Raw genomic sequence first — 13,755 nt, forward strand, 5'->3', positions numbered from 1 at the left:
AAACAGTGGTTGTTGCATCGCACTATACATAATTCATGTTCTATGGGTAAAACATACGGGATTCGATGTCTTTCATTCGTCTAAATCGATATTATTCTGACTAATCAAGCGCGAGAACAGCGATTTGCGGAGTATCTTCTCGTGTATAAAGTGAGGCGGTGTTTGCTTTTGGCATATTTCGACGCGATATCATGGCATAGTCGGCGGTCGAGGTTGATGACAAAATAATATAGGAGTTAATAATATATAAGGAAGGTGGGATATTAGCATATTCATGAGTAAAGTATTGTCATATGTCTTAGCAATCAAATATTCATATGCTAGAAATTATCACTTTTGTGTAGCTGCGTGGAATTCACATGCGTAAAAGCGAATAGAAATGGGGAAAATCTCGCGAATGGCTTTATAAAGACAATTGGATGCTAACTTGGAACAGTTAAGCGCGTGTGCTGCCGTAACAAAGGATCCGAGTTGATGATGATTTCATATCGATTGGCGTAGTTTAGCCCACTGGCACAAGAGTGCAGTCGCTCATAACGATGATACGCTGTCTCAAGTCAAAACATACCAAATATAATGCGAATTGAGTTTTACCCCAACGTGTATCAGCTTGAGACTTAAATCGATATAGATATCGAGTATGGAAGGGAAAAAAATACGGCTGTGGACGCTGGCATCGGTGTTTTGAAATATTCTTTGAAACTGCGATAAATAGTCATGTTCTTCAAAGGATGGTGATGCACGGTGTCTTCAAATTGCGATTATGAATGAGAACTTCCCCGGTAATTAGCGTCTACTTATTTTGTGTGTATGTGCTCTTTCTCTACAGCCAAAATTTTGGATTCTTGGAAGTTCTATAATAATTACGTATCCCGGATTCATTATAACCGGCATTCATAAGTGAATGGAATATGTCGACAATAAAAAGAGCCTATATGGAGATATCCAACGGAATACGTGGATTGCGGTTTAGGAGCGAGCAGCAATCCCAGCAAAACACCAGTGCTGCCCAGGGACCCCAGGGGAGTCGAGAGACCCAACTGCCCCAAAGGTTTAATGTTAACGGGAATGGGACCATGAATGTCAGAATCGTTCGGTCACCCAAGCCTCTGATTGCCAGAAAAATACGGAGCCTGTTCAGTAAAAGCCAACCAGATACAATTTCGGAACTGTTCGCAGACGAGCGTTTTTTGTCCAAGTTCTTTTTTTATTTTGCTCCGGAGGAACGTGGGACGCTCTGCCAGGTGTGTAGATTATGGAAAAACGTGCTTTATCATCCCAAATTCTGGGTGGATGTCACCCCAATCATTGTCTGTCGTGAGCTTAGTCGCAACGATGATCAGAGGTGCAGGTTTTACGAAAGTCTACAACACAGAGGGTTCGACACAGTGTGCCTCTTTGGCGCCACAGACAACGAAGTTTCGGATTTTGTTGCTCATTTTCAAACGTACAAAAAGCAAATAAAAGCTGTAAGTCTTCGCTGCTCAAATGTGACAGATACGGGTATGGAAGTTTTATTCAAGAAGCTGCCTTGTTTATACAAAGTTGAATTATCAGGGTGCAACGAAATCACAGAAACGGGGTTATGGTCCTGTTTGAACCCGAAAATCGTTTCCCTGACAATCAGTGACTGCATAAACGTCGCAGACGACACAGTGGGGGCCATTGCACAATTACTTCCGTCTCTGTTTGAACTGAATCTGCAGGCCTACCACGTGACTGACGCTTCCTTGGCCTTTTTCAGCGCCAAGCAGGGCTATATTCTTTCCATTTTGAGACTACATTCCTGCTGGGAGATCACTAATCACGGTATTGTCAACATTGTACATTCCTTGCCCAATCTGACGGTGCTGAGCATGTCGGGTTGTAGCAAAATCACAGACGATGGGGTGGAACTGATCGCCGAAAACCTCAGAAAACTTCGTTCCTTAGATCTGTCCTGGTGTCCTCGTATTACCGATGCCTCGTTGGAGTACATAGCTTGTGATCTTAGCCAACTGGAAGAACTCATTCTCGACAGGTATAACATACGAGTCTCCCAACCCCCATCAACATTTTCATAAAAGCTTTCGGGCACTCCTCTATATTTATCTATGTCAAAAGGTAACGACTTATGGGTTAATACCTCAGATGTTCTGGAAAAGGTGGTGAATGGTATGGTTAAATACTCTTTGTCTGGTTCTCTCAAAATTGGTTTAAGCAATACATAGTAAATAAGGAGGTCATTAACCAATTACTTCGATAGGTCAAAGTTTTAAAATTTCATAAAAATACATCTACATGCATTAATGTGTTTAAGGTTAACTTAATAGTGTGCTTGAACACTAGCTAAAACTTAAGTTTTGTTTAAGAATTTGATATCGTTTTTTTAATTGTCTCATGTAATAAAATGCAGTTTAGTATTAATATAACAGAAAGAAAAATAACATAACAAGAAAAAGTCGATTGTTTTTCCAAAGGAATATGTATTTCCTATGATTTTGAATATACAAACTCAGTCCATAATATTGCGTTTTCTTTTATATCCAAAGTTCGAATTGAAGATGTCGTTAATCTAAATCAATCAAAATGTAGCATTTCGTGCAAAATTTATAACCACATCTCGGTTAAAAAACAACGAGGAGAAATTTGAAGGAGCGGAGATTCCAGAAAGATTTATGAGATAATTTGTACAGTATATAATCCGAATCGCAAACAAAAATAACCCGGAACATCTCAAATAAATGTCAGAAACCCAATAACATCTTGATAACCATTATTATTTTATTTGGTTTCGCGCTTCTGAAAATATCCCTATTGATTGCAAGATCAAATGAACCAGTAATGAGATTTTTTTCCCATACCGCTTTTTGGAGATCGATTAACTATCATCGACAAAGTTTTGCTGCTTTGTTGATTATGAAAGAAGTGAAGTCAAATTCGTTCATCTAGCTCAATAAACATGTTTTCATCGGGGTATATCTGAGGTTTACATGTATACAAAGACCGACTCGTTGGTGATCATTGATATTTTGTGTTTGCAAACCATCCCTCATTGATACTTCAGTGGTCCAAAAATAGCCTCGCTTGGGTTCCATCAATGAAAGGTCCCTTTCGTGTTCTGAACTGGCTTCATATCGACTATTGGAGATGACTCACCTCACGGCCTGCTTTAAACTTGGCTTCATTTAAATAACGTACATCATTGATTTTTCCCCCCTTTCCCCCTATTTCTATAAAGATGGAGAGAAAAATGTACCCATACACCTTTCCTAAAAAATAGTTTATATGTTATCTGGATGCCCACGTTACATGTACATCGTCTCTATAAAAATGGGGGGATCTGGGTGTTGAAATGAGAACTTGATAAAATACCTAAGGTTTTTTTTAACCATTCCACCATCGAATCCTATCCATGAGTTCAGAACTTCAAGGTGGAATTTCGTGAATTGCAACGACCTTGTATACTAATAATCAAAGCCGGTGGTACTTAAATTCTGTACAGGTCTTGTTCCTTCTGAACTGTCTATTTTAATCACGCCATGGGATAGATATAGGTACGTCGTTCTTAAAATATCCACGGGAGGTGTAAATAGATACTGCAGGTATATGGTAAGCGCCTTTAAATTCGAGGAATTGGCTTCGACAGTCTCTTCTAAGGGGACGAAGAAGTAACATGCTTAAGACCGCGAACTGAAAACCCGTCAGACATGAAAAATATGCGTAAAAAAATCATATTTTCACTCAAGTATCTGGCAAGATTTCGTGTTGTTTGGATGTCTGGAAGAAAAAGGCACATTTCAGTCGCAATAAAATGCATGAAGAAGAGTTAAAAAAGATAGTTTTTAGTACATTTTTGTCAATTGCAATCAAAACAACTCGAACGTTTGACGTGGATAAAACCCTAAAAGCATTCAAAATGTATGCGACTGAAACACACGTCCTAATTCTACTTTTTATTTTGATGACATTCAAATGGAAAACTTTATAGTATTTTAAAGACTATTTGAGAGAGAGAGAGAGAGAGAGAGAGAGAGAGAGAGAGAGAGAGAGAGAGAGAGAGAGAGTTTTGAAAGAATTGACCTAGTACCGGTATTCATTTAAAGTGAAGTGTATCACTATATACATGTATCATATAGAAAAGCACTTTACTTGCTCCAGTAGTCTGAATACATTATATATTTCGAAAAGATGATGCACACTGTATGTTTTGGGATATAAACAAACGCTTTTTCGTATCCCCATGACAGATATCGGGCATGAATGAAACCGCCATTCTTTTTTTTTAAATCTTGAGGGGAAAAACCTCGCATGCATAAATCGATCAAAAGTGTTAATATTTTAAGGCAAGTAGATAACACTTATAGGTAACACCTCCGAAGCAATATACATTAAAGAATAATTTACATTAAAAGGTTTTTATAATCGATGTGTTTTGAATAAAAAAATGTTTTTGTTAGAATGGACAGCTTTTGAACAAACAAAAATACCAAAAAAAAAAAAACCCCAAAACAAAACAAAACACCAATCCAGATAATCTATTAACCTCATTGATTTTAAGTCAGAGAAAATCAATAATATTCAACTCAGGATTTTTTGTTGTTTTTCAAATCGAAAAATAACACACTGCGAAATGTCAACAGAAAATTACACGAAAAACTCTTTAAATGATTCCTTCTAATATATATGATAACGTCTGCTGTATCAACCCACATACATCCTCGGTAAAATTATTAGTTTTCTTTTCCCTGTGTAGAATTGAATGACTTTTATCCACTTATCACTTTGATTTTCCTTATGTTTATTAGGTGTTCTCGCGTATCGGATATTGGTGTCGGATACCTGTCCACGATGACGTCACTGCGCCGGTTGTTCCTACGCTGGTGTACTCAGATCAGAGACTTTAGCCTAAAGCATATCTACTCAATGAGAAACCTGCGCGTACTGTCTCTTGCAGGTATGCTATGAGAGAGAGAGAGAGAGAGAGAGAGAGAGAGAGAGAGAGAGAGATCTTTTGATTTTTTTAAAGTCTTTTTACCAAGATGAAACAATATGAAAATTATTCGTTATTAATTTTCCTCTTCCTTGAGTCATACATTGAATCTACAGATCTACTGTTCTGTCTAAATATAACCACAGTCTTGCAAGACCATCCTTTGCATTTGCTAAAAGGGCAACAATGAAGTGGGTAGAAAAACAATATATACTCAAATTAACGTTAATCATTTTGTTTTTGAGAGAAGAAACAATTGAAGATGAGGCGTTTTTATGTGTAGAATGACATAGCTTATTCTCTACAACGACCTTTCACTAATGTGATAATTGCTGCCACGTTTGCAATAAGTATTTCTACTATATTATCGCGTATTACATCATATAAATTTGTATTTCATACATTAGAATACATTATTACATGAACGATCTATTTTGGCAGCAGTTCTCAGCATTTTATGAAAATTTTTACATAAGAGTTCGAGCAAACACAGTGGAAACGTATATATGCACTAGATTTTCATTTATTTACAATATATAACAAAATTATAAAATAACATGGATGAATACTGCTTTTATCAATTATTCAAGTCTACAAAAAAGCGCTGATGATCGTTCAAAGACTCAAGCAATGTGACGTGCTGGGCACGAATGCTGATCCCATGTTTAACACATATTTCGCCTCAGAGTCAAGAGGTCATGACCTCCTTGCATGTCGTTGGCATAATGTTACGAACTGGAATAGGTTATTCCGCCATGTCGAACATATTAAACGCCAAACTCTAGGGACTGCAGTCTCTTAGATGTTGTATCCAGACACCGCCTCTTCATGGCGTGCTTATGCGATGAATATGTACCATATAACATACACGGAACAATCACACAAAAATTATGACTGGCATCCAAGAAATATTCGGTATTTTATGCAATGTTATACAACGTGTCAGCTTACATCTATGATGTGACAGCGATACATGGTAACGCAATAGGGAATTCAGTTTTCAGTTGGAACGTATATTCATCATTATCAGAAGCGCCTCACTTATTCATTGAGATTGTAGTGATTAATTGGAAAACACATTGATTTTGTTGCTATTCTGGGGCAATTATCCTAAAACAACCACAAAATCCATTCCATGAAAAACCTGATCTGTCAATAATTAAGTGTTAGGATGGCAAAAAGTCGATGTCTATTAGGACAGTATTCACTATTAGATATATTTACAATGGTTCACAAATTAAACAATTAATTTGATGATTTACTTGCTCTCTGATTTTTTTATTTGGATTATGTGATTTTGGTTTAAATATCTTTAGGATGTACTCTGGTGTCTGGACAAGGGCTCTGCGGTCTCACGCAGTTGCACAATTTGGATGAACTGGAACTGACGAACTGTCCCAGTGCAACACGGGAAGTGTGTCTCTACCTCCGGGAAAATATGACCCACTGTCTGGTTGTGGACTGAAAAACTCCACCCAACAATACGTGTTCGATCTTACTGGAATCTCCGGGTAAAAAAAAAACCCCACTCGTTATCACGTGACCTGTTCAAATTTTTGCAAGATCACATGAGATTTTCAAGTTTTGTAACAACTTGCTTGGCAGTGCTTGCTTTTTATCCAAACTCAGGAAATGGACGGACGAGGCGGCCGGATATTACAATCCTACACCTGAGAATACATATCGTCCTTTTGTGACTAAAGACATCGACAGCATATTTTTTTTTTAATAAAAACAGTTTCTACGACCCACCCACCCCTTTTTCATTATCCTCTTTTTTTATGCGATTCCTTCAAAATATTTTATACATGTACATTCAAATTTCCGCCTTTTGTCTTCTTCCTTTTTTTTGACAAACTTAATTTATCTTATCACTGGAAATAAAAAAAGGAAAAAATATGTTGTGAGTTTATTGCACTGCGGGGGTGTCAGATACCGCGTGATGATAAGGAGGTCGTCGGCTTCACCGTATGTTTAGAATCCCCATTGATGAAAAAAGCATCAGAGTAAGCCTGCGCTAATATGTTATTGTTCGTATTATCTCACGTCAAAGCTTATAGCACACCTTCAGGAACGAAATGAATTCTTGGATTGTTGAGTGATATTTGCTATCAGTTAAAACGTTTCAGCACGCAGACAATACGTTGGGGCGTATAAAACAATTAACCTTAAAATACCAGTAATTAATTTTTCGATTGATATGTAGTGTGTGAATTTATTCTATTGTCCCAAATGTTTCCTACAAATAATATATATCTTGAGTAATTCATGGCGTGTTGGGAATAGTTAATTTACGAACACGCAGAGAGAGAGAGAGAGAGAGAGAGAGTCCGCGCTTAACTGATTTTTTGCACCCTATCAATAAATATGCACTTTGAATGTTAGTAAGCTATTATCTTCATACATTGATGCTAAATGGAAAAAAACCTTATCAATTTATATTTTATAATGAAATTGTATACTACGTTTCTAGAATTCTTGCAGCAATGTAGTCCTTTTTTTATTTTGTCAGTAGTAAATGAAATCTACAAAGTCTATTTAGAAATCAGCAGGAACATTTCACACAGCACGAGATACTGCTAGTGAACAAGACCTGTAATAATCGTTAACAAAATTATCGATAATTCGTTATATTTGTAATTTCAGGGACGTATGTACTGTTATATATATATGCCTCTGGTAATTTAATAAATAACAGTCTGAAAAATTACAATTACATTGACTTAAAACTATCACGCATAAGGTTTGCCAGTAGAAACCAGTAAAAGAATTGTCCTACTTCTCCTCAACTTTCACTTGAATTATATTCATTTTCCTCCAAAAATATAATCAAGGTTTTAACCTCCGTAAATTTCTTGCATAAAACATATGGTCACCGAGTAAAAACACAATATTCTGACAATCGAATTACGGAGAAAATATCAAATAACATTACTCCAAAGTCCCGAAGGAGAGAAGAAAACCTATTAAGACGGGTACAATTTCAAATTAAATGGCAGTTCGTCGACAGTCGGTCAATGGTAATTGAAGGTCGACCTTGGTTTTAACATTTAACCATTTACCATAACTTCCGCGATGTGTTCAGAATGGACTACTGTAAATTCCTAATTAAACGCAAGGAATTAATATCCGCGTAAAATCGCGAGAAGCACCCTCCGCGGAATTTAATATCTCGCCATTATTTTCTAATAGTTGAGAACCATAAGAAAAAGAGAAAAAAAAAATCCACGTTCGCGATTTTATATTCCCGCGATTCAATTCAAACCAGCGCGATCGCGGAATTAAGTACTCGCGTAATATAAGGAATTTACAGTATATGACGATACAAGTTTCACATTAATTAATACTAAACGTGGCGGTTATATTCTCTTTATGCTGCGACTATAGTAAATCTTATTACTTTCATTTTCTCTCTTCAAATATTCCAGATGTGAAAGTATTTGTAATCCCGTTGAGATATGCCCCAACCAAAACTTTTAGATCTATGGAAGAAACAAATATGTTTTCATACACCATATGCTTTATCTTATCTTTATGGTGACGAGTCTTCTCTGGGGTATTAAAAAAAGAAACGTCTTCATTGTCTTATTCCAAAGGTCACTGATTAAAATTAAACAGAACAAATTCATATTAAATATATTTATCAGTTTTTTTGAAAAGCTGCAAAAAATTTTTTGCATATCGTTTTGATGAAATTTAATTAGGAAAACTTTGTTTTAAAAGCCTTTCTGTCAAAACAGGGACGCAAGTAAATATTGTCACCATCGAAAGTATGACGTAAGCATTAAAAGTCTGGAACATCCCATGGGATACTTCTCGTTTCCAGGAATATTTATCATTCTCAATCCAAAACAAGAAAGCCAAACTTTCAAATTTTTTTTAAGAGGGCTGGATAGTTGTGACCATTTTTAGACTGTACTGATCTTCTTCAAAAGAAGAGCTCTGCATAAAGATTTAGGAAAATATTGACATTTCAAGCTAATTCCGGTATATAAGTTTTTTGTTTTTACTAAATAATATTTTATAGTTTAAAATATCATATAAAATTTTAAGATAGATCTAATGCATGGGCAATTAATTGACCACCATTCATCCTTAAGGCAAGAAAACATCAAATGGCGTACGATGCTAGATCATCCTTAAGGCAAGAAAACGTCAAATGGCGTACGATGCTAGATAAGTCGTGAACCATAGATGAATACCAATCGATCGAATTTTAGATTTAAAGAAAAGTTAATAATTTGAGCATTGTATTTGGCACTGATTGCTATCAACAGGCACGTAGCTTCAGCCCCCCCCCCCCCCCCCAACTTTAATTTTTTGCGCAGCAAAGATTGTTCTTAAATTTTCATACAAAATATTGCTTTAACAAGGAGTCCACCCCCCCCCCCCCCACACACACTTTTATGGGACCATGTAAATTGACTCGTCGATGACGATCTGTAGCTTGGCAAGAAAAGTTCGATTGATAAACCGAAGAGCTGCTTCGCTGCCTTTATTCCCTATATCTGCATATATATTTTGCGGGGGAAAAAACCAAATCAAAGGTATTAGATCTCAATGTCAAAATATATTGAAAAAAATGTTATATGTTCTGGAATCAGTTTACGAGCATTTGACGGAATTGTTAACAGCAAGATTTATAAACCATTAAAAAATAATGCGTTCTTTGAAAATTTACATTTTATTGAATTGCAGTCACAAAGGAAAGAGTGAGCACATTAGTATCTACAATAATTTTGAGCGGACTAAAACGGACGTGGGCTCGATGATTAATTAAAACGTGGACTTTGAAACTATATATTGTTTCATGAGGCATCAAGATGGTATTAATGTTGTGATGAAAATATCCTTCCAAGGATAGATGAGTACATAGTTTTACATGTAATTCATATTGTGTATTGTGAAGCTGGGAACATTTATAATACCGGCACTTTTATAGAACTTAAAAAAACGTAATGCTAACCAAACACTCATATACATGTACATGTTTTGACGCTATATTAGACGAAATGCAAAGGACTATATATGATAAGGGCCTAAAATGGCCCCGTAAAATGAACATCGATGATCATTTAACTCTAATACTTTGTTAACTTTGTACTGATACATATGTGATATGTTCTTACATAATGTTCATTTTGATTCAACTGCCCACAATTTAGAAATATGACATCGTAAAGACAACCTTTTCCCGCCATTTTTGCATTTTTAGCATTAAACAGCTTGTTTTCAAGAAGTTTTTCATTCATAAAACATAGAGCGCATGCTTGAACAAACAAAATCTTTTAATCAGAAATGTATCAAGCCAAGGCTAAAAAGTGCCCAAAAATTTTTACTTGTTCAAGCATGCGCTCTGTATTTTCAATGCATAAAAAGATAAGTAAAATGTCGATTTTTGACTGATTTTGATTGAAATATGGAAATGGCGTCACTTCTGACGTCTTATTCTGCCAGTGAGTGCAAATAAATCAAATATATAGTGAAAAATATAGTTTAAATCAACTCTTCTAAAAAATAACACAACACTTTATTGTACCCGAAGCACTTTAAAAATGGCAAATTATGGGGGCCAAATTTAACTCATATGATATATAGTTCTTTGCAGCAATCGAAATTTTCGGACATTTATTTACGACAAAGCTCATGCATGTACACCTCGAATGTGTATACTTCATAAGATTTTAAAATTTTATACAAATTCATTGGAGTCAATGCCAACCTTCACTCTGAAGTACTGGTTTGGCGTAGATTAAAAAATTATTTCAATAAAATAGTTTATGTTATACCGCTGGAAATAACGGCGTTACGCAATGATTAAACATATACATGTAGTTAACATCACACTGGTCACGATTTTGGTAAAATTTCATTTTTCTATTTTTATTGTTGACAATGCTCGAGTAATGCATTTCCAATTATCAACCAAACTTTGAATGTCATTCGAAGAGCTACATGTATAAGCAAGATACAGAGCTCACAATTTTTTGTTATTTAGCAATGTTTTGGTTTATATTTTTTTCAATATACCAGAAAACTTATTTTTCTACCTACCTTTCGTACATAAAAATATATACATATAATATAACTCGACGACTGACACTCAAATTTTGGTTGACTACTGTGAAGCATTGTACTCATTAAAAACGAAAAAACAAATTTCAACCAAATTCGTGACAACAATGTCCCTTTTAGCGTAATGTTTTCAATACTGATATAGGTAGTATAAAAACATATTACGCATTTTAGCCCAATAAAAAGATATATGTTATGAAAAAAGCCGGAATTTCCAACTTGTTGAACGTAGGAAAAGCAATTAAATTTTAACCCAGCTTGAAGCAAAATTTTCCCACACAATGATAAATGCGACGTTTTGCAATCACCTTCTTTCTCTGTTGACCACCTCGCTTTCCATCGGACTGATTTCCCCAAAGAAACACACCACCATAAAATTTTTTAAAGAAAAATAAAAAGATGGGTTTGATCATTAAAATTGTTAAAATGGACTAAGAACACCGGGACATTATGTATATTTCTCATAATGAAAATAAATTCCCTATCTAGTAAATCTAAAGTAGGCGGATATGTGTGTAAATAACGTCAGCTGCCAGTGAAGTTAGCTATATATGACGATGGAATACACATTGCTATGATGTATGTTGTGCTGTTACCGTGGAAAATGAAAATTGATGCATGCTTTGTTTTTGTTGTGAAAAATTTAAAACGCTTTGTCTATCATCAAAGAATGTGAATATAGATTCAAGGAATAAGAAATCATTCTTTGGGTAATATGAGGTGATAATTTTGGCCCGGGCGTGATCAAATCTAATAAAGCCCGAAGGGCTATTATAAAGACCTAAACCATTGACATCATCGCATAACCTTCACCAAAAGGCCTTCTGTGTGTGTAGTGAGATGGTAGCATTTAATTAACTCAAGGTATGTCGGACGAACAGACGGACGGAAGGACGCGCGGGCGGACGGATCGCTGTAGGACGCCCGCAGTGCGAGGCCCTAATTAGCGCAGATTGCAGGAGAACGTTTTCATGGTTAAAATATCATTTCATTTTGCGAGAAATGCAGCGAGATTACACCAAGAGGAAAGTAATTGCCCCTACAAATTTCGTAACTTTGTAGTGAAGATTAAAATTATAGAAATAAGCAGAGTTTTAGATCCTTGTCGAGTCGCTGAAATTTCACAGAATGCAATTACGCCGCGAGTTTTAATCTCCGAGAACGATTTTCCTACTACAAGTAATTGGCATACTGAGTTGAATAAAACCAATTTCTTTGTTACATAAACTATGTCCTATTTATGAAACACGCATTCCTCTGATAATATTTAGATAAGATAATGTACACATTTTTTTAGAGGGCAAAAACTCTTAAACATGCATTTCTGATAACAATTCTACGTTTGCGATGTGCTCTGGAAATTTATACTAGTAACTATTCAAAAATATTTTTTAACTTTATACGGGAATGTTGACAATTCCATAACATATCGATCAATGTTATCGTTTATCAAACTGTCTACATTAAATTTAAAATGAATTGGATTTCAACCTTGAAATGTGTTTTATAATATAATTCTTAATGGAAGTAAACCTATTTTATAAATATAGGTCAAGGTGCAGATTAATGATGATAGCATTAGGAATTGACAATAGTTTTAATCACATCCTGTTAAAGATAGGCTTTCAATGGCGCAGCGGACAACATGTTGCGGACATGCAGTAGTTGTAAACAAGTCTGGATTATCAAGTTTTCCATTATAAAAAAGAGAAATATTTATGAAAGAGTGGGTGTGACGAACTCTGCTAATTTGACACGAGATGTCGAGACAAAAATTCATCGTTTTGAATCACTGCGAGGGAAACATAGCAAGAAAGACTATTTGACTAGCGTGTGTCTGAAATTGAAAATAAAATGAACTTGGTGTCTTATTGCAAAATTAGAGCTACATAAAATCATTATAATATATGTACCTTCCATATTCTCTCATTTATTCGAACACCCCCCTCCCCTCAAGTTCAGTTTACCTCGTTATTGGCTTAATATAATTCGTTCTCACGATTCACTTTCTTATCAATTTTGACCACAATGTCCCAAACAGCAACCAGTTTATCAAGTTCTCGTCGCCCTTCTTACAATGCAAAAAATGAAATGGCGCGAACTAGAATTCTGGGAAGGGTACCAAATAAATACCGGCATTGTTTTAAGCCTGAGTTAGCATAACTCTCTAGAGAAAAGAAGATAGTACACATTGACAATGAATTCTGATGTAAGAAACCAAATTTCACCTGACCATACAATGTACAGTTATTGATTGCAGAAACTGATTCACTTATCTAACCGTGAAATTAACTCAGGATCGTTTGCTTTGGGTAAAAAAAGAAGCCAACAACTTAACGGTAGAAAAGTGTTCTCATCGATTACCGATGACACGATGTGAAGGTCGTTTTCAAGGTCAATAGAATTGCCCGCTTCAAGCGAATCGGTTAAAACGAATGAAACCATTTCTTTTTAACTAAAGTGACATAACATCTTAAATTGGGAATGAATGAAAATCATTTCTGATGGGTTTAAAGGTTATTGGTTTAAGCTTTTTTTTTCTTTTTTACTAGTAGAAATATGAATATGAAACTCTTAATCCATGTACTTTGCATTATTGTTTAAATTGCTTTCGTGAGCATGCAACAGATTTTCAAAACTACATGCCCATGAACCAACAAAATCCAAAAACCAAGACGTAAACACGAACACATTGGGTGCGATTTCAG

General features: G+C 35.5%; 1 protein-coding gene across 1 annotated transcript; it reads left to right on the forward strand.

Annotated features, from left to right (window-relative positions):
• Window positions 1–41: 41 nt before the first annotated feature.
• Window positions 42–6,871, forward strand: LOC128165145 (F-box/LRR-repeat protein 16-like). Its single transcript, XM_052829390.1, has 3 exons — window positions 42–2,020; window positions 4,788–4,936; window positions 6,289–6,871. Exons 1-3 carry the CDS (start codon window positions 912–914, stop codon window positions 6,435–6,437), a joined length of 1,407 nt encoding a protein of 468 aa, XP_052685350.1. The 5' UTR covers window positions 42–911; the 3' UTR covers window positions 6,438–6,871.
• Window positions 6,872–13,755: the final 6,884 nt, after the last annotated feature.

This window comes from Crassostrea angulata, chromosome 10 (genome assembly GCF_025612915.1).
Source record: "Crassostrea angulata isolate pt1a10 chromosome 10, ASM2561291v2, whole genome shotgun sequence".
NCBI lineage: Eukaryota > Metazoa > Mollusca > Bivalvia > Ostreida > Ostreidae > Magallana > Magallana angulata.

Bases quoted from the DNA above. Each gene is read 5' to 3' on its own strand.
- LOC128165145 (XM_052829390.1), top strand. From the start codon at position 912: ATGTCGACAATAAAAAGAGCCTATATGGAGATATCCAACGGAATACGT. The intron at 2,021-4,787 runs GTATAACATACG...TATGTTTATTAG, and splicing joins GAAGAACTCATTCTCGACAG to GTGTTCTCGCGTATCGGATA. The intron at 4,937-6,288 runs GTATGCTATGAG...AAATATCTTTAG, and splicing joins GCGCGTACTGTCTCTTGCAG to GATGTACTCTGGTGTCTGGA.